The sequence below is a fragment of the Sinohyriopsis cumingii genome, chromosome 2, assembly GCF_028554795.1.
Source record: "Sinohyriopsis cumingii isolate HCF-2022 chromosome 2, ASM2855479v2, whole genome shotgun sequence".
NCBI classification, from domain to species: Eukaryota; Metazoa; Mollusca; class Bivalvia; order Unionida; family Unionidae; genus Sinohyriopsis; species Sinohyriopsis cumingii.
The window spans coordinates 11542050-11565037 of NC_142962.1; the positions used below are offsets into that span (position 1 = coordinate 11542050).

At 34.8% G+C, this 22988-nt stretch overlaps 1 protein-coding gene across 2 annotated transcripts in view; it reads left to right on the forward strand.

The window, feature by feature from the left end:
- The window catches only part of LOC149804337 (papilin-like), a 469456-nt gene that overhangs the window by 70269 nt on the left and 376199 nt on the right, over positions 1-22988 (forward strand). For both annotated transcript variants that reach the window (XM_089939015.1, XM_089939025.1), the window contains exons 8-11: positions 6505-6652; positions 9716-9932; positions 13206-13394; positions 19987-20086. In XM_089939015.1, coding sequence (XP_089795141.1) covers positions 6505-6652; positions 9716-9932; positions 13206-13394; positions 19987-20086 — 654 coding nt within the window. The remainder of the gene's footprint in view (positions 1-6504; positions 6653-9715; positions 9933-13205; positions 13395-19986; positions 20087-22988) is intronic.

The window sequence follows — 22988 nt, forward strand, 5'->3', positions numbered from 1 at the left end:
TTTATCATAGCATGAATTTTAGTGCTTTCAGTGTTGTGTATTATCTGGGGGACACTTAACATAGCATGAATTTTAGTGCTTTCAGCGTTGTGTATTACTTAGAGGATGCTAAATCAGAATGTAGGATGAATTTGTGTGCTTCCATTGTTGTGTATTACGTAGGGGATGCTAAACATAACATGAATTGTAATGGTTCCAGTGTTGTGTATTACTTGGGGAATGCTAAACATGGCTTGACTTTTAATGGTTCCAGTGTTGTGTATTACTTGAGGGATGATTAACTTAGCTTGACTTTTAATGGTTCCAGTGTTGTGTATTACTTGAAGGATGATTAACTTAGCATGAATTTTAATGGTTCCAGTGTTGTGTATTACTTGAGGGATGATTAACTTAGCTTGACTTTTAATGGTTCCAGTGTTGTGTATTACTTGAGGGATGATTAACTTAGCATGAATTTTAGTGCTTTTGGTGATGTGTATTTATATAGTTATGATCCGGATGGAAGTACTGTATATACCCTCTTTTAAGTTGAGTTCAAATGCAAAAAACATAGACCCTGATCTGCTGTTGTATGATCTACTGGCATACCAGGGTCTATGATCTTTGTTATAAAGATTACTCTGAACAAACTGCATAGACCTAGATCTGCCAGAAAATATGAGTGTGCAGTTTGCATTTGGACTTAATTTGTACACAAGAATATGTGATATGAGCACATCCTTATAGAAAATATTTGTCAAAAACATGCATAAATGGTATGGGGTAGTTGCTTTACTCAGAAGCTAGGAAAATTATGTAACCTTGTATTGATCCAGACCATCCTGAAATTTTAAACATTGATAATTTGACTTCAGATTCATACCTGTTAAAATTTATTTTGTTTCTCTATAAAGCAGACACCTGAGCCAAAATTAGGTTTTGTTTATCTAAAAAGTGGACACCTTAGCCAAAATTACAGTTGGAGTGAACTCCATGCCCCATGCATAGAACTAGACTGCTGTGGTTGAATGGCAACTTGGAGTCAGTTTCTGTTATTTGCCAACCTTTGTTTAGCAAAATCCAGTTCTTGTCTTTACTCTGCTTCCTGTTGAGATCCCCAGTCTCAGCTGTATCTCTGCTGGGGATGATCAAGGTTAACTTGTATGCCCAGTTAGGCCCTTACATTTCATTTTGGCAGCTTCTGGAAGGAAAAAAGGGCAGAAAGAGTCTTTTTCTCATTGTTAAGGGTTCAGTTGATATTTCGGCTTCCACTATTTCAAGGTGATTGTCAGGACAATCAAAAGAGCTTATCAGTCCCTTACAAAGAGGGACCTTTCATTCATGAAGGTTAAAGCTCATGAGGTTTATCTAACTGGTTTATCTTTGGAAGATGCAACGAAATCTGCGTTTTGGCAATCTCACACTGTCTTCTTCATATACCCTTATTTCTTCTGGAATCTTCCAGAAAGTCACCCTATGGGAGGATGAATTCTTATTATACAGAAAAGGGTAAATTCTATCCAGGAAAGTTTAATTATGCATTAGTTGCAGGTAAGTTTTTCATCATTACAATTAGTTTTACCAGCCTACAAAACTTCCCTTTTCACTGACAGACTTCTTTTGGCATGTTGAATTACTGAAATAAAAATAGCGCTGATCTAACATCAAATAGCTGCCATAGTGGACATATTAAAAATCTTCTCTTTGCTGTTACTTCAGATATGATAGTGTTGTTGACATGGGGTTTCACTTCAAGATAAATAAGGGCCCCTTCCCTTACCTCATACCTCATAAAATAATATTTTACAATGTTGATATTTGATGCATTACTTCTTATTAGTTACTGGAAAAAAGAAGTTAGGAGGGAAAAAATTAGAAGGATTAGTGATGGCTTGATTGCTTTAAGGATGGCTGGAATTCAGTGAGAAGCAGTCACTGAGTTCATAATGATAGTGAACAGTAATCAGTGCTCATAATGATAGTAAGTAGTACTTGGTGTTCATAATAATACTGAACAGTAATTAAATTGCTCATACTTATAATGAGCACTAGTTACATAGCTCATACTGATTCTGAACAATAATTGAAGTGCTCATAATGATACTGAGCAGTAATCAGAGTAGTTGAAATGATACTGAACAGTAATTGAAATTCTCATAATGATGATGAGCAGTAATCAAGGTGCACATAATGATTCTGAGCAGTAATCATGGTGCTCATAATGACACTGATCAGTAATTGACAGAGCATAATGATACTGAACAGTAATTAAATTGCTCATACTTATGATGAGCAGTAATCACAAAGCTCATAATGATTTTGAACAATAATTGAAGTGATCATAATGATATTGAATAGTAATCACAGTACTCATAGTGGTACTGAGTGGTAATTACAGTGCTCATAATAATTTTGAGTAGTAATCACGGTGCTCATAGTGATACTGAGCAGTAGTCACAGTACTTGCAATGATACTGAGCAGTAGTCACAGTACTTGAAATGATAATGAACAGTAATTGAAGTGTTCATAATGATGAGCAGTAATCACAGTGCTCATAATGATTCTGAGTAGTAATATGTAATATGGTGCTCATAATGATACTGAGCAGTAATCACATTACTTGCTATGACAGTGAACAGTAATTAAAGTACTCATAATGATACTGAACAGCAGTAATTACAGTGTTCATAATGATTCTGATCAATAATTGACAGAGCTCAATGATACTGAAGAGTAATTGAAGCGCTCATAATAAGACTGAGCAGTAGTCACAGAGCTCATAATGATACTGAACAGCAATTGAAGTGCTCATAATGATACTAAGCAGTTATCACAGTATTCATAATGATACTGAGCAGTAATCACTGCTCATAATGACACTCAAAAGTAATTGTAGTGCTCATAATGATACTGAACTGCAGTGGCTCTGTCATGCTAGCATGCTGGACACATGACCAGAATGCTGCAGATTCTAATCCTACCACAAGATCAGACATTGTATGCTATTATGGTGTGTAATTGGGTAAGTCACTTTAGTCCAGTTGCCTTGGCAGTTAATAATCTACTTGTATTGCTGTGCCATACAACACCAAACCAGAACAAACCTATCTTGTACTCCCAGGATGGACAGTTTTTAAATTTTGGTATCAAAATGTCTTGCACTTTTCTTCCTCAAGTAATAATGAAACAAATACTTCTTCATATTTTATAGAATCACAAGGTGTAATTGCAAAAACTGCTATGTTCACTGAAATAAGTGACCCATAATTCATTTCAGCAGTAATGGTTGTTTGATTCATTCTAGAATGTCACACATGAAACTAAGTCTAAATCAAGTGGGAGATAATGTAATCTTGCTCAGAATATTTTTATCCTTAAATTTGGGAATTCACTGGGAGTAAACTGCACCTAAGCAATGGGTATGTAATTTTGTACATGCTGTTCTATAAAAAGCATAACAAATTTGCCAATCAAAGTCTTTCTCCATATCTGACCTTCAGTAGTTGTCCTTTGTAAGTGACATTTGAAAATAGAATTTGGACAAGTGAGATACTTGTCCCAGTTGGCAATCGGCTCAGGTGGCTTGAAGGACTCAGCAATCATTATTTAACACAAATTTTAAAGCTATTTAAATGTCAAGACATTATCTTCTCTTAGAAATCGCAAACTTTTAATATTTGTTTTACTAAAACTTCATATAGCATACAAAAGAAAATTGTATTGACAACTTTTTGTTTAGTAACCAGTGTTTCCACATTGTCATCTAGAATGATTGTAACCTATGGTGACCCCAACTCTAAAGCATTTATTTCTACAGGTTTACTTTACCAAGGATGACTTGATTTCAGCCAAAGTTATTATGCAGTTTAATATTTATGAGACCTCATATGAATTTAATTTTCAAAGTTCTGCTTCATCATTTAGAGGAGCTATAATCCATAATTCTACACTTTGGTTTCTGCAGGTTTACTTTACCATCATTCTAATTATTCTACACTTTGGTGTCTGCAGGTTTACTTTATCATTATGCTGCACTTTGGTGTCTGCAGGTTTACTTTACCAATATCCAACACTTTGGTGTCTGCAGGTTTACTTTACCATTATCCAACACTTTGGTGTCTGCAGGTTTACTTTACCATTATCCAACACTTTGGTGTCTGCAGGTTTACTTTATCATTATGCTGCACTTTGGTGTCTGCAGGTTTACTTTACCATTATCCTACACTTTGGTGTCTGCAGGTTTACTTTACCATTATCCAACACTTTGGTGTCTGCAGGTTTACTTTACCATTATCCAACACTTTGGTGTCTGCAGGTTTACTTTACCATTATCCAACACTTTGGTGTCTGCAGGTTTACTTTACCATTATCCAACACTTTGGTGTCTGCAGGTTTACTTTATCATTATGCTGCACTTTGGTGTCTGCAGGTTTACTTTACCATTATCCTACACTTTGGTGTCTGCAGGTTTACTTTACCATTATCCAACACTTTGGTGTCTGCAGGTTTACTTTACCATTATCCAAAACTTTGGTGTCTGCAGGTTTACTTTACCATTATCCAAAACTTTGGTGTCTGCAGGTTTACTTTACCAATATCCAACATTTTGGTGTCTGCAGGTTTGCTTTATCATTATGCTGCACTTTGGTTTCTTAAGGTTTACTTTACTATTATTCTACACTTTGCATGATTTTTGTTGGTTTTCTTTACTAAAGATTGGTAATATGGACCCCAAAAAAGGTACATGTACTTGTGCAACTTTATAATTATATCATGCTTTGCAATCCAAGAAATCTCATTTTATTCATGTCACTTTACAAGATTTATGTAACAGGGATTTCTAATTATTTTTTTTAATAGTCTTAAACTGGGCATATACAAACCTTGTATATAGTTTAGGTGGCACTTACTTAAACTAAGGATTTAGAATTTCACAAGCTAAAATAAAATTAGAAATTAAAAATTTGTCACTTTACTTAGGCCGTTTGAGAGAGTCATTTATGCAGCATAGTAACATGACTTTATAGTTACTTTTATGTATACATCCATGCATATATCCATCTGTCTGTCTGTCTATCAGTCTGTTCTCATAATTTGAGCACCACTTATGTGGATAGATTTGAGAGGGTGATTATATTTGATATCATGTGAAATCAGACATAACTGCCATATTCCCAGACAGTGTTGGTTTTTATTTGTTGAAATTCAAAAAGTGTGTTGTGAGGTCTCAGGGGTAGCCAGTGGGCATGACCAAAACAATTGACATTGTCCGATTCAGAATAATGTAACTTTTCATATAAGGCTATAGAAAATGACTAATCTGTCTTGTTCAAGCATCAAATAAACATACAAAAAGAGAGGGGCCCCGAGTGGCCGAGTGGTCTAAAGCGCTCTCCGTTACGGATCACTGCCATCTCACCTCTGTCTGCGTGGGTTCGAGTCCAAGGCTCGGCTAATGTTGGTACGTGGGAAAGCCTGCCGGTAGCTTCTCGTGGGTCGGTGGTTCTTCCCTGGGTTTTCCAGGGTTCTTCCTCCACCAGTTATTCTGGCCGCCATGTATAGCCTATCTTGTGCTGAAAAATGGCGTTAAATCCTACAACAACAACAACAACAACAACAACAAAAAGAGAAATAGTTGGTAGACTTAGTACTGTCAGATATCATCACCATACATAAATGCAAACACTCACATAACCACAACCACAATGACAGTTTCTGTCTTTAAAATCTATAGGGTGGCAAAAACATAGACTTTAATTATATGCAGTCTTTGATACTCTCTGTAGATCAATAGAGGCTTTGAATGTAATGTAATTAGTGTTCATCACTATGCTCATTTGGGACTGGATGTTACTGGTGTTCAAACTTCTCGCTGGATTCTCCAAGTGAATCCTGGTCAGAATAACATTAACATTGTCCAATGCAGTCTGACCATGAGATATGCTTGTCCTTGTTGAAAAATGAATATACATCACATTTGGGACTAACCGTTTCATTGGAGGAAAGAGGGGGGCATAATATTATTGAGTTTAATGTTTTTTTACAGGTAACGTATCAGAAATAAATTCCTCTTTCTAATATGGGTGTTGATGCTTTATCACTTTATCAACACAAATCAAGAAATATGAGCTTGTACTTATTATTGTCTTTATTACTGTCTTTATTACTGTCCTTATTATTGTCTTTAAATCAATCTGTTTCATGGATAAAATCTATTCATGCTACGTGTTATGTGCATATACAGAAGTTGAGGTTATTCTTCTTTTTTTAACATTACTGAAAATCGTGTTTTTCGAAAAATGGCTGTGTCACGGGGTTTGGGAGTAAAAACATCATGTGTTCAGCATGACATGCTGTGTTATGGTAGGTATAAATTAGGATTAATCGATAACCAAACAAGTTTCAGGTCCTGAATACATCCCCAGTGGTGAATGTGGATATATGTGTGAGGTATGGGTACGAAATAAAAAGTATATTTTTGATGGTCTAGCTTCATCTCTAAGTTTTCTCTTTTGTCATTTTAGGATTTCAAAGACGTGTGATCTCATGTATAGACCGAGAACAAAGGAAGATTGTAGATCCACACATGTGCCGACAGAGGGACAAGCCTGTGTCAATGCAGTCCTGTTACAACAGGGAATGCAGTGTGAATCATCCACATGACACCTATGTGTTAGTAAAAGCACTAGATGGACTGTAACATTTGCTGCATGGTACAGGTTGCCACATTATGCAGTCTTTTTATCAGTTTCGTGCATGAGTTTTGATGGAAGCAATGTTAAATATTCCTTACAGCATTAATATAAGAACAAAAAACACAGCAGAATAATAGCATTAAAAGATTATCATGTGATAATTGTTTCCAATGTCGCAGCTGTTACAGTCCTTCCAATGTATTTGGTAGAGTCCACTTTGATAACTCTGATTCCCTCTAATATATTTGGTAGAGTCCAATATGGTAACTATTAAAGCCCCTCTAATGTAGTTGGTAGAGTCTGATGTGTGCTCAGCTACCAAAAGCATACATCCAGAATTGCTGGCACATAATATGCTAACATATAAGAGTCTGTGTTGTTTGCTCAGTATGTTTGAATGGTTTACACAGTTCTTGTGCTGATTTCCCAGCACATTATGCAACCATAAGTCTGGGTGTATGATGCTGGTTGTTTGGTATGCTGCATTGTACAAGAATAAATACATTGGCCCCTCACATCAATTGTTGACAAATCACTGTGCTCTTGTAATTAGGTCACATAACTGTAAGGTAAAGTATTCTGGGTCTGCTTCCATCATATGTCAGCTGTCATCTGTCAATCAACAATTAATTGATACCACTCTGCATGGGGCAATAATTCTCATCCAGTTTTAATGAAACATGGAATATAATCTTATAAAGTGTTTTGACATATTCGAAAAAGGAGTGAAATCTGAATATAATTAATGAGTTGATGTTGTATCTAAATTGCACAGGTCATAATTTTCATCCAATTTTGATCAAGCTTAAAATGTAAGATTATGTCTTCAGGATGTCAATAAGTTTGATAATGCATGTGTGTGAGATACACACATGATAATAAAGTGATCATTCATCTAAGTGATTGAGCTTATTAAAAACCTGGAAGCCATATTTTGATCAGACTGGGAATGTAAGGCTTATGCAATCATGATCTTGCATGAGTTTGATAATTAGTGAAAACTGTGCATACTAATGAAGTGGTCTTGTGTCGGACTGGCTACTCCAAAAGCCACATTTCTGATGAAGTTATAATCAAGTTTGGAATAAAAAGTTATTTCAGCAAGTTCTCAAATGAGTTTAATTAAAGTCAGATAAACATAAGGTATGGCCCCCAGAATTGTAGAAATTTCAACCATCAGAAACAAGATCACCTCACTAATATGGACACCTCACTAATATTGGCAGATATCACTGATTATCAGCTTGCAATTTATGCTTATACATATGATCAAGATGTCACATGAATTTGATAATAACTGATATTCATGCATATCAATGAAGTGGTCTTGAAATAAGAGAAATAGGTTCCTTACAATAACTTGTATTTTCCACCATCTATGGTTATCAAACTTTGTGGATAGCTTGCACTTGGGGTACAAGAACGAATCCTATTAATTTTGGGGTCAGAAGCCAAAGGTCATTCTGATTTAAAGAAGAAAATAGTTTATGCACAACAGCTTTAGGTCTCTTTCATCTGTGGTTACCAAACGTTGTGGATGGCTTGCACCCAGGGAAGGGAAGAACCATAACTTCATTTCTGTTTACAGACCAGAACCAAACTTTATGGATGACTTGCATTGAAGGTAAGGAAGAAGCCTGCTGAATTTGGGGAAAAAGGGAAAAAGTAAAAAGTTAACTGTGGTGGAAGAGAAATGGTTTGTTCATAACATTAGTTTTACATTTCAGACCTAGACTACAATTTGTGGACAGCTTCGGTTAGGGTAAGGATGAAGTCAATTTATTTTGGGGTCAAAATGTCAAAGGTCAAGGTCACTGACTGAAAGGAAAAAATTATTTCTGCACAAGAATTTAACTGATCTACATAGAGGACTATTTAACTTGGGGCAGTCCTGTAATCTGCCATTCACTGTGCTCTTGTAAGAGTCATTCCATTTTTTACTTCCTGCTGGAAGCAAATTCTGTCAATCTGTCTGTTACCAATCATATTTCCATCCAATAACTTGATTTCTCCATGATCTACAGTTACCAAATTTTGTGACTGGCTTGCACTTGGGATAAGGAAGAAACGTCAGTTGTGGGGCCGAAATGTGAAAGGTCAACATGTCTGCCATATACAGAAGAAAAATGGTTTCTGCACAGTAACTACATATCTTCACTCTATATAATTACCAAACTTTGTGGAAAGCTTGATCCTGGTGTATTTAAGAATCTCTTTAATTTTAGGCTCACAACCTCTAAGGTCAAGTTGACTTGGACTGAATGGAGAATGATTTAAGTATAACATTGGTTCAGCTTCTCATGTCAGAACTAAACATTGTGAATGGCTTGCGCTTGGTGTAAGGAAGAGCATTTTCATTTTCGGGTCAAAATGTCAGAGGTCAGTGTTACTGAGTGAAAGGCTGAATGGTTTATAATAACATTTTTTCTAAATCACATACCCGAAAGAAAACACTTTGGTGATGGCTAGCATTTTGCCTGAGGAAGAGGTCTGTTAATGTTGGGGTCCAAAAGGTTATAGAACAAGAGAACTTTGACTGAACCAATAACAATGGCTTCTACTCATGAACCATTTGGTTCTATACCACATATTTTGCCCATACTTTGTGGATTAGTTTCACTTGGGTTCAGGAAGAAATATTTTGATTTGGGGGTCAGAAGGGTAAATGTGAAGGACACTGTGGCTGAATGAAGAAATATTCTTTCTGCACATTTGTTCTTCTGTTGTGAATCAATGACCTGGGCCAAACTTATTCTCGAAGACTTGGAGTAAGCAAGAAGCCTATAGGTTTTGGGATCAGAAGGAAAGTGGTCAAGCTCAAGATAAAGAAGAAAAGTTGTTTCAGCACCAAAGTTTAATTCACCTAAATATTGGGCTATTAGGGATGGGCTGGGCATATAATGTGCCCTTCATGGCATTCTTGTTTGACTTGAGACTCATCTCTGTCATGGAGTAGGGGTGCAGAAGAGATGGTATCATATTTACGTAAGCAACTCAGTTACCATTCTGTACCTTTTATTTTACTTTTTTTATTTTCCAGGAGATGGCAGCCTGGAGAATGGGGCCCTTGTTCCTCTTCATGTGACCTTGGTGAACAGGTACAGGAAGTTGTGTGCCAAGCAGTTACAGAAGAGGGCAGCACAGCTGTTGTCAGGGATGACCAGTGTTACAAGGAATATGGAACCAAACCTGAGTATGTCAGATCCTGTAATGAAGATTTTCCCTGTCCCAAATGGTCCTTCACTGTCTGGTCAGAGGTAGATATCTCCGTCTCTGTTTGTATAAATCTGTGTAAAATGTCAACTGTATTTATTTTCCAAGGCTGACTGTGCCACAGATTCTAGTAAATGGCTACCAGTACTCTTGTGTTTAGTAGATTGAGTTATATGGTGGTGTGATGTTACTCTTGACATGGAAGAAATAGAGTGTTGGGAAATCAATGACCTTTTACTGCTGATGCTTGCATGTGATGGAAGTAGATATCAAACCTGGACCACACTTGTTCAGAATGAGTGCATTACAATGGCATTTTGTTTCCATTCCATTTACATACAGTCTCATCTCATTTGCATCTTCACATGTGCAGACATTAAATTATTATTGTCATGTACTCAAATTTTATTTTATTTCGATTTGCACATTTCATATTAAAGAATATTATTGTGTATTGGCATCATGCTCTTATTAATGAATTACTTTATTTGCTGGCCTATTTGACCAGAAAATCTTAGCTTTGTCTTATACTCCAAATCAACTAATTTATGGATTTTCTCATCCAAATAGAGCCAATGTGGGCATGTGAGAAAGTTTGCCAGTAGCTTCTCGTGGGTTGGTGGTTCTTTCCGGGGGTTTTCCGGGTTCTTCCTCCACTATTAATACTGGCCGCCATGTATAGCCTATCGTGCTGAAAAATGGCGTTAAACCCTACAACAACAACAACAACAATCATCCAAATAGCTTTATTGATTGCCACATAATTTATCGTATGGAATAAATTCTCCAAAAGTATGAAAAATTATGTGCAAAATCATATTGCATTTTGGAGAAGGAATCGTGTATGAAAAAATATAGGACCTCACATTGAGAAGGATTTTAAACAATTACATGATTGTCAGTATTAAAAATTAACTTGCATCAGATGTAATTGCACTAAAGCAGCATGCATTAGTAATATATGTTGTTTAAATTTGATATGGGTGTGTTAGAATTGACAAGTTAGAAGATGAATAATCATGACAAAGACAGATATTCCATCACCATTTTCTTACTGTGCCTAATGATCAAATGAAAAATTATGCCCCATTATCAGAGAAAAAGAGAGAGAGAGTTGTCTTGATGATTGTACGGTAATCTGTATTGTTCACTTTCTTGATGACTGTGATCATTCTCATGTACAAAATAAAAGTACCATATTCCATTATCAATTAATACCACTAGGTAATCAATTCCTTCTTGTTTTAGTTACTACTTACATTCTTTAAGAATCATGTGGCTTTGTAGTGGTACTTACATGCTAATTAAATATACTACAGCTGTGTCAGGTTTTCCAAAGCTTAAACACATGTTTGAGGTTAAGATTTGACAGACCAAATCAGATTAGTGAGGCTACCAAAAGGAAAATGAGGCTACCCATGGGTATTATGAATATGGTACCATATGATGAAAGGAAATGCCAGGTGGTTAGTCATGTAAAGTTTGCAACCAGTGACATCTTTTGAACTTGCAAACAGGACTGACAGCAATTTAAAGTAACATATAGCATGAGTAAAGATCAAAAACAATTGCTGCGTATGTACAGGAAGAGTACATGAACTATAAAAAAATAATCTTATTTGTTGGGAATGGAGAGGTCATTATACTTGCAAAGAAAATTAGACAACATGTGAAATGGTCATTCTTGGGCTCTAACCTAGTAAATGGTGTCTATTTGGATATAACTATGGTGAATATTCAAACCCTGAAAGAGTATGGTATGTCTTTTAATAGTTTACATATATTATTAATTTATTAATTTTTTCTCTCTTTGACAAAAGCTTCAGCTAAACAGGGGCAACAAGGTGGGAAAAAATACATGAAGACCTAGAATCTCTCTCTCTCTCTCTCTCTCTCTCTCTCTCTCTCTCTCTCTCTCTCTCTCTCAACTCATATATAATTATATTATTTTGATCATGAGCGCAAGAAGAAAAACATGAGGGAATACATATGCATTTCTGAAATAGCATACAGTGATACTTTTGATATTTATATAACCCAAAGTTATTATATTTTAATAACACATAGGATCTTAAATTTTATCCTGTATGTATCTCAATCAATTTTCAGGTCAGCATCATTATATGTAGCTAAAAGTACATAATGCATTTAAAATACTTCGTGTGAAACAAATTATGTACTTTTAGTTACATTTAATGATCCAGAACTGAAAGGTTACTGAATTTCAGATAGGATAAAATTTGCAATGCTGTGTTGAACAAAGTGAAAAAGACAAAGCCGAGGTATTGATCTGGCCTCATCTTACACTCAGCATCAACATATATATCTATGAAGGGTGGAAAATTTATCAAATTTGCTCATTTAACTTATACTGTGCATGGACTCTCTGGAGATTTGGTTTATTTGCATTGTTGGTAAATGACAAGCATGTCACTAGCCAATTTAGGAAAGGCATGTCACTAACCTAATTTAGGACAGACATGTCACAAGTCGAATTTAGGACAATTAGGTGTAGACAATGTTCAGAATTTTATGCCACTTAAACAGATTCTTGTTCTGTAAGAGAGACAACTATTAGAAGATTTAAAAATAAATGTTTCTGAATTACTTCCCTTATGCTATTAACCTTCTCCCCTACCCCCCATCAACCTGTGAGCCCAATTTCTCAGACAGTAATGACAATCTGTGTAGCACCATTTGTATTACAGTAGGGAATCACACTTTTGGTATCAGTTCTATTAAATCCAAATTTTTTATTAATCTAGTTATTATCAGTCAGTAGCATTGTTTATACATGTATTTATATTTTTGCTGCAAATAATTCCGGCCTCATTTTTGTATGAGATCATGACAATTTTGTTATATACAGTAGCCATTTTTACAGTGTTATGAGTTACTGTGTTAGAAGAAAGTGGGTGGGGGTGGAAAGTACTTGGGGGCATTCTGTTTCCAACAGAGAAATATATAGACAAAATGCTTTTTACAAATGTATTTTGTAAATGAAGTTTCATTTTGAAATAAGACTGTTCATATCAGTGTATCTTAGATCATTAATGGAACATGAAAAAATGCACATGTGCTTGACTGGCTGTTGGATTTGAAATTTTTTTAAATAAATATTTTTACTGATTTGCATTGACTAATAATGTTTTGTTTCTAACAAATGTTTTGGGAGTCATTAAAGCTTTCTTGAAAGAAGCAAACTAATTACAAAAGTACACAATTAATGCAGCATTTAACTATTTTCAAGATTGGTCCGATTTTGTGCATAATTTAAAATATTTGATATTTAGATGTAATATGTTTACTGATTGCAGTGCAGTGTGACATGTGGGCGTGGTGAGCAGAAAAGATACGTCTTCTGCCAGCAGGAGACAGCCATTGAGAGTGGCATACAGAAGACGATAGCAGACAGCTTTTGCGACATTAGTTTGAAACCTGTTGAATACAGACTGTGCAGCAGTGGCCCCTGTCCAAAGCAACAGTATCAAGACAGAACAAGACCAGTAAATATTTTGAAAAGTCTCCATACTTTACAGCCATACTAAACATGAAAAACTTTAGTGCTTCCAGTATCAGATTGTAATTTGGGCTTTATCTTTACAAAAACCCATGAAAGTGTACATGTTTGTTATATTCTATTTCACTAGTGATAAAGTAGTCCCTCAGAATACAGTCCCCCAGTATAATCATGTCCCTTATTATACTCATGTCCCTCATTATACTTATGTCCCTCCTTATCAAGTCACCAGTATCATCATGTCCCTCTTTATACACATGTCCCTCTTTATCAAGTCACCAGTATCATCATGTCCCTCATTATACACATGTCCCTCATTATATAATTACTCATTATAAAGTCCCCCAATATACCCATGTCACTCAGTCTATGGATATGGTCATGGAATCCATTCAGTAGATTTAATGTTTTATGGTTGTTACTTTATCTTTTACCTCTTTACTTAAGATCAAGCTGGATGTGACTCCACATAATTAAACAACTGTTTTTTGTGTACATGAGCTATTATGACAGCCTTGTTTTATGTGTGTGTGCACTATTATGACAGCCTTGTTTTATGTGTGTGTGCACTATTATGACAGCCTTGTTTTGGGTGTATATGCACTATTATGGAGCCTTGTTTTGTGTGTGAATGCACTATTATGACAGCTTTGTTCGTGTGTATATGCAACAACATGACAATTGTTTGTGTGTATGTGCAACAACATGACAACCCTTTTTTGCATGTATGGGCACTGTTATGACAACCTTGTTGTAACATATCTCATTATAAAGTTCCCTCACTTGTAACCTGTCTCACTTGTAATTGGCTCCCATTAACTTAAATAGGAAACAAGTGTTTGGAAATGATTGTGGTGCCATGTCCTACATCAGCAATTACTTTCTTCCATTTTCATTGGAGCACCTTTGTGTATTTCCAATGAAAGCTGAGCATACTAGTATCTCATGAGGAGACTTGGTAGTCGTCATAGTGATACTAATTACAAAAGTTTACAATTGTCTACCTGACCAAAATCATTGATTTTTTAAATTATGGAAATAAATAATACATAGCTAATGTTTTCTCTATGAATGTGGGTTTAATAAAAGGATCTATATCAATAGAATTAAACATATTTAAATTGGTATGAATCAAGGGCATTATGTTTACCATGTTCTTTATTATAATTTTAGCAGCAGACCTAGTACAATTTTAGCTTGGATTGTTCTGGAAATGAAATTTTGTCCTACATCCTGGCTCCTCTTTTGTGTCTTAGTTTTTTTATGTAATCTTGTTATCTAGAAATTATTCCTTTGTGCTTTAAGATCTTTGGGCAGAATCAATTGTTGTGTCTATTATTTCATTTGGGCTGTATTTTATTTATTCAAATTATTTGTTCACTGGAAATACAAAGTGCTCATCTATAATATTCTTGAAAAGTGATAATAACTTGAAATTATAGTGAACTCAGTGAAGGAAACCTTGGATTAAATTACTGTGATTCAACAAAAGACTGTTGACACATCATTACAATTCAGGCTATTGGTACACAAGCTCATTAGAGACTGCAGGCCACCACAGGCACATCAAAACCTTCAATGCTGAAAATTATTTGAAATGTCACTAAAGTTTACTCAGTGCTTTATTCATTAGGACTTGTATTAGAAATTCTAGGATTATTTGGGATTTAATTTGCAATACCATCTCTTATTTTTACATTTTCACTTTGTATTCAGGGGAAATAAATTACATGTTCAATTTTACAAAGCTTGTTGCTTTTTGCTCTTTTCTATTACTCATTTTACGACCAAAGAGTTGTAATAATTTCTTATTGTTCTCAGAAAATGGGGGATATTAAATTGGGCCTCCTTATCAATTCATTGTTTATTTAATCTATCTGTCCATCAATCCCCACATTATTTCTGCATAGTGTAATGCCCATAAGTATAATTGAATTTTAATCATTTTTGTTTGCAGCTAGATTCTAATGAGAACTTGGCTAAATTTGACTGTCAGCATTTGACTATATCATTTAGCAGTTATAGCTCCTGATTATCAGACGCACCTATTTTATTATGAGGAATTAGATGAGTTAAGTTATCAGCATTTCAAGTGACCATTTAGCTCAGTTATGGCCCCTTAGTTGTCAGATCCACCCGTTTTTTTTTTTCTGCATAATAAGCACCTTAATTATTATTGGATTTTAGTCAAATTTGATATGCAGTTTGATAATGATAAGTCATTGGCAGAGTTTGACTGTCAGCCTTCTGAATCATTCTTTAGTTAAGTTAAAGGACCTGACTGTCAGACCCAGCCTCTCCCTCCCCCCGCCCCAGTTTCATTACCTAGCCAAGCTATAGCCCATAATTATCAGATCCACCCACTTTGATTCTGAACAAAAAGCTCAGATTATTATTACTAGCTTAAAGCCAAATTTAGTTTGCTTCTTGGTAATGATGAGTCCATGGCTGAGTACCAAAATAATGTTGTCACTTAGTGTTTTCGCTTACAAAACTAGATTTGTTAGTAAGTGAGTACTTATGTAATACTGCTCTACTCTAAAAGAAATAACCTGACATGCTCCATAAACTCTTGTCATAATGCAAATTCATACAAAGGTTTGGAAGATAGTAACTGACAAGAATGTGGCTAAGAGATGGATGGACACAAGTTTTTAAACAAAGTTGAAACAATGCCTAAAATGCTGATCAGACATGCCACTTTTTACAAGAATTATTGGGGGCCCGAGTGGCCAAGTGGTCTAAAGTGCTTTCCATTACAGATCACTGCCATCTCACCTTGTCTGCATGGGTTTGAGTCTCAGATTCAGCCAATGTGGGTTTGTGAGAAAGCTTGCCAGTAGCTTCTTGTGGGTCAGTGGTTCTTTCAGAGGTTTTCCCTGGTTCTTCCTCCACCATTAATACTGGCTGCCATGTATAGCCTATCATGTGCTGAAAAATGGCCTTAAACCCTACAACAACAACAACAAGAATTATTGTTGGGTCATGATAAAAGATCATATCAAGTTTCATAAAGAGATCTTAAATGGTTATGGAGATACAAAGGATAAATTCCAAATTAATGTTACAGTCCAAGAATATTATAGATGAGTACTTTGTATTTCCAGCGAATAATAATTTGAATTACTAATTCCATCCAATTGAAATACTGAACACAACAATAAGACTGATTCTGATAAAGATTTAATGCAAGAATTAGCAATTTCTCAAGTAAACAAAATCATATTAAAAAAACTAAGACACAAAAATAGAACCAGGATGAGGGTCAAAAGCTCATTTCTAGAACATTCTAAGTTGTCAACAAGACAAGTTCTATATTAAAGTTCTAATACAGAACATAGAAAACATCAGGTAGATCATATATTTCCATGGAGAATACCAATGTCCAACATTCATATTAAGATAGACATGTTTACTTCCATTGATAATGATCCTAATATTTAATCTATTCTCACATATAAATATTAGCTACACATTATATTACAGAGTCAGTGTTCCCAGTGAGGTATATGGTGAACTTGCTTTTGAGCAAGGTCAAGTACAAAATACAAATGTATATAACATTAATCATCAACAAAAGCAAACAAATAATACAAATTAAATATGCATAACAGTAGGGCTTGCTTGATCATTGTCATTTGTTGGATTATTTCATTAATTAGGGCTTGCTGGATCATGGTCATTTGTTGGATTGTTTCATTAATTAGGGTTTGTTTGATCATGGTCATTTGTTGGCTTGTTTCATTAATTGGGGCTTGCTGGATCATGGTCACTTGTTGGATTGTTTCATTAATTAGGGTTTGTTTGATCATGGTCATTTGTTGGCTTGTTTCATTAATTGGGGCTTGCTGGATCATGGTCATTTGTTGGATTGTTTTATTAATTAGGGTTTGTTTGATCATGGTCATTTGTTGGATTGTTTCATTAATTAGGGCTTGCTGGATCATGGTCATTTGTTGGATTGTTTCATTAATTAGGGCTTGCTGGATCATGGTCATTTGTTGGATTGTTTCATTAATTAGGGTTTGTTTGATCATGGTCATTTGTTGGATTGTTTCATTAATTAGCGTGTGCTTGATCATGGTCATTTGTTGGATTGTTTCATTAATTAGCATGTACTTGATCATGGTCATTTTGTTGGATTGTTTCATTAATTAGGGCTTGCTTGATCATGGTCATTTTGTTGGATTGTTTCATTAATTTGGGGCTTGCTTGATCATGGTCATTTGTTGGATTTGTTTCATTAATTAGGTCTTGCTTGATCATGGTCATTTGTTGGATTATTTCATTAATTCATTGTTGAAGTTGGTCAGTTCAGTTGTAATCAGATTGTCAATGTGTCTGTCAACAATTTCATGTCAGCAAGATAAATCTATTGGGAATTGTTTGATTTTAACCAAATTTTGTATGCAGTTATTTATTGTTGAGTTCTTAATTTTCATCATTGTATGTCCTCATTTCATCAGTGTATGTCCTCATTTCATCATTGTATGTCCTCATTTAGAGGAGTTTCCATAATTGCCCATTGACCTAATTCTGGATTTTACAAGTTCCTCCATTTAAGGCCCTGCTGAGAAAATGATGGTGAGTGGGGCATTTTATGATGCACCTATTGCCAATAGCTAGTTTCATAAAAACTATAGATTAAAGTAAAATGTCACCAGCTGAAACCCTGCTGACTGTAACAACTTGATTGGCTTAAATCAATTTGTAAATGCCAGCAAATTCTGTATTCCTTTAGACAGGGATGCCACAAAAAGCTGCTGTTTGGACTATCATTTTGGTATGGCACAGTTCAATAAGTATGTACACCTAAGCAATTAGTATCTGTTGGTAAAAAGGACATTGATCCACTATACTTTATGAAGTAAAACCTGCCTGTATGACTGCTGCAATGAGAGACCACCTCTGTTGAGAGACCAGAATCTCAATGCACATACTTACTGATTATATATTCTTACAACCTGCCAAAGAAGATGTCTTGAGAGATTATATTTTTTTGGGTAAAGGGGTGGTCTTTCAAGATAGGTTCATTTGTACTCACATACCAGAAAGAGTCAGTGAGACCTTGTAACCAGGTTATGGAGTATTTATCATTCACTTTAATCTAGTGCTTTTATGAGCAGGCAAATGCTGTCTTTATTATGTGCATATCACCAGCCAAAGAGAATTCTATGTTGTTATCATGATATAAAATTTGTCCATATTTGTTGGTAGGCTAGTCAAATCAGACCATTCTAGCACCACTAGGAGTGAGACAGTACCTCCATCAATGGCATCTCACCAATATCTTACATGAAGTTGTTAGGACTTTCCAGGATATCTTAACTATAATAAAAGCGATCAACAAAATGGTGGAAGGTTTACTCTGACCAATAATAATAATAATAATAATAATAATAATAATAATAATAATAATGTTCTTATTTAAAGAAGGCAACTCAGTGAAATATGACTTATCTCCCTTGAGTTCATCTACTTGAAACTAAACTGAATAATAATAATAATAATAATAATAATAATAATAATAATAATATTAATAATAATAATGTCCTTATTTAAAGAATGTAACTCAGTTAGATGCAACAAATCTCCCTTGAGGCCATCTACTAGAACCTAAACTTAAAGAAAAAAGAAGAAAAAATCGTCATGTAATTTTGCCCCATCTCTCAAGAACACAATGATTTACCAGTAAACACGTCTACAAGTATATACTAATTACATTATGAACTATTTACTAGTAAACACATCTACAGGTATATGCTACTTACATTATGAACTATTTACTAGTAAACACGTCTACAAGTATATACTAATTACATTAAGAACTATTTACTAGTAAACACGTCTACAAGTATATGCTAATTACATTATGAACTATTTACTAGTAAACACGTCTACAAGTATATGCTACTTACATTATGAACTATTTACTAGTAAACACGTCTACAAGTATATACTAATTACATTATGAACTATTTACTAGTAAACATGTCTACAAGTATATACTAATTACATTATGAACTATTTACTAGTAAACACGTCTACAAGTATATACTAATTACATTATGAACTATTTACTAGTAAACACATCTACAAGTATATGCTACTTACATTATGAACTGTTTACTAGTAAACACGTCTACAAGTATATATTAATTACATTATGAAAGGAGGAGGATTTAACTGCATAAAGTTTTGTTTCATCTCTTCAAGAACTTTGACTTTCAGCAAGATCTTAGTATGCATAGTAGTTATGATCATTTAGATAGACAGTGGCATGTAGTAAAGTTTGCATCAGTTTTGTAATCTGTCATAAAACATCATTAGCTACAAAAGTAGGTACCAGGGTACAAAGATAGTAAAAAGTGTTCTGTCATATTAACAGAATTTGTACAGGTCATTTGATATTCTTGTTCTAAATATAACAGTGGCATTTCTAAAGATTGGGTCTTTTACTTTTGCAATAAAATGTTAAGCAATTTTTACCTGACATCCTGTTGTAATTTTGAAGAATCAATAACTTCAGTTGCATGCACACATTTACTAAAACTGGTTGTTTTTTTAATATCTTTTAGACAGGTTTCCATCAGTCCTGTGTACACAGTTATTACAGATGTTGCCCAGATGGAGTGAATCCAGCAAGAGGACCAAGAGGAGAGGGGTGTCCATCACAAGGTAGGGTAGTTACTAGGATATATATGGTCAGAACTGCAAGAGGGATTGCCTGTCTTAAGCAATTGTGTGACTCCTGCCAATAACTGTTTTGTACTAACAGTGATTGCCTGTCTTAGGCAATTGTGTGACTCCTGCCAATGACTATTTTGTGTTTACAGTGATTGCCTGTCTTAGGCAATTGTGTGACTCCTGCCAATGACTATTTTGTACTAACAGTAACATTGCTTGTCTTTGTATGCCACTTTTGCCACATTAGAAAAGACTTGATTGCAAGTGTAGGTTTATTGGACTAGATATAATCATGTTCACTTTCTTTTAAAGGTAAATGTCCTGATTTTCTATTGCAGGGGCAGGAAGTCTGCACATTTTTTACTCTTTCCTAATATACTTCAAAACATTTTATATTGAGGTAAAAAATAATTTTCCTTCTCTTATCTGCTATAGGTTTTGACAATAGAATCGAGTATAAAATTATTGACCAATCTAGTGAGCATATTACCAATAAGTGGGTGTGGCCTTAGAAGTATAGATATATGGTAATATAGATATATGGTAAGTACTGGAGATATGTCATACTTTTGGTCAAGAATGGCTTACTGTGCTGTTGCTATTGTCTTGTGCAGCCATGTTTTGCTGCATAGCGGCTGATCCATCCTTTTAACAGTTTACCGAAAAAATTCCCATACACACACATATATGGAGTATTTGGTTCTACCACCAGTCCGTATATGCTGGTTCAGGTGGTCTTTGGAGGCCATACTGCTAAAATAATTACCTATTTACAACAGGAACCTGTATTCAAAGGATAACTACAGTTAGGTTTGTTCTTCCATGATATTTTTTGGGGGGGTTAATAAAAGGCATCTCATAAAAAACTGTTCTTCAAATTCACGAAAGAGGGTTATTGATGCATCTTTAACATGTTATGTTTTAGTGGAACGTTATACTTCTCAGATGTTCTGACTTGTTCTTGTTCAGTGGAACATCATGGAAGGATGTACTGTTGCACTTATAATAGTTACAAATACACACAGCTTTTTTAGATTCAGTCTTTATTATGATAATGAACAAGTGTTACAGAAATCAGTTGATGATTAGTTATGTGTCTTTGTAAAACCAGTGATGAACCATAAAATTTCATCAATACCCAGAACCAATTAAAAGCACAGGTGCTATCTTGCTATTTGGAAAATGTGGCTTGTGAATGGAGTAAAAATCACATTTGTAGTGTGTGAATTAACAAGTGAATTCCTCAGTTTTCAGTGAAAGCATGTAGCAAATTGTTAGTAGGTGGTCATTTCACATCAGATGTCAAGTTTTGTATTAGAGTTTCTTGGTTCAGTTACTAATCTTATAATTGTAAATTATTTGTGCCGCTTGAAATTTGGTTAGAAGTGGCAGAAATTTGCCACGAAAGTAAGCCCAGTGATGAATTATGTACACAAGAAGTATATATCATGTGGAATTTATGGTTCAAAACTTCCATATGTATTCACATACAAGTATGACACAATTGCAAACTGCTTAGACACACATCTGCCAGTGCATGTTCTGGAATATCTGTGTCTGTGATGGTTGTTGGATTAATCTGTCAAATGTAGACTGTGATCTGCTGGTACATATTATGATAGCATATCAGGATCTATGTTGTATGAAGTTGATTGGAGTATACATCATTTATATTCCAGCTTCCTATCATTACTAAAATATTTTTTTTGTATGATTATACAAAATTAAATGAGATAAACTAGATTTTAAAGGTAGTCAAAAATCCTTTAATTTTTAAAAATATCAGCAACAGATTTTAAAGATGATATTTATTTGATAAGTTGCTGTAATTGACATTTTATATTGCAAGTTTGACAATAATTCAAATACCGTTTCAGTACACAGGCTTTTTTTAAATTCAAGACCCAAACAGTTGTTATCAAAATTTGAACATATCTCAACCCTATATTGATTGGGATGGGATGTTGCATATAACCTGAATAGCTCAAGAGCTATTCAACATGTTATGGTGCAATTCAGTTTTAACAAAGTCTCTTCGATTTACATTTGTCTTTTATAGGTTTTGTCTAATTTATTTCATTGTGGACAAAGTTATGGCCCTTGTTGATCAAGTTCATATCTTGGAATATTGCTTGTATTGAATAGTTGTTAAAAGAGCTGAAGTTCATCATTTAGAGGAGTTATGCCCCTTGAATGCCCATCTCCAAAACTTTGGTCTTTATCAAAAGTTCCTGTGTTTCAAGCCCATATAGAGCAAATTGTTCTGAGTGGATCCCTTTTAAATGTATCCATGGCTATTAGCTCTAGTTTATATCCTGCAGACTTGTTTGGAATGCCGTTTTTGCTATATATTATACTTATAATACACATCTCAGACATTTCAGGCAGCCACCATCATAACACAATCATCCTTATCATCATGGCCTATTATTCCACTTAGAAAATATCACCAACCAAACAAAAAAAAAACAGTATGGCACTTTCTAGAAACCTTATTCCATCAGTTGAACACAGTGCATCTTCACCTCATACTGTTGCTTACCCTCCCCCTTCCCTCTGTTGCATTTATTACTTATTCCCTAAGTGGTTGCATTAGGAACAGAGCCATTGACAGCAATCATGGGCCCTGGGGTAAGAAACACCTGGGCCTCTCCTAGTTCTTGTTCAAACAAAATGTTTGCTCGGTTGCCCCTTCCCCCCCCCCCATCAGCCCTGATTAGGAACACTTTGGTACTTATGTTAAAATTATATTATGCCTCATTCTCTTCACACATTTCCCATCCATTTAACACCCTAAGTTCTCAATACCATAATTTCTCACATTTATGCATGTTAAGGGAGACTAACTGAATACAGATGAGGCTTTCTCAAGTGAGCTTAAATTACATTTTAT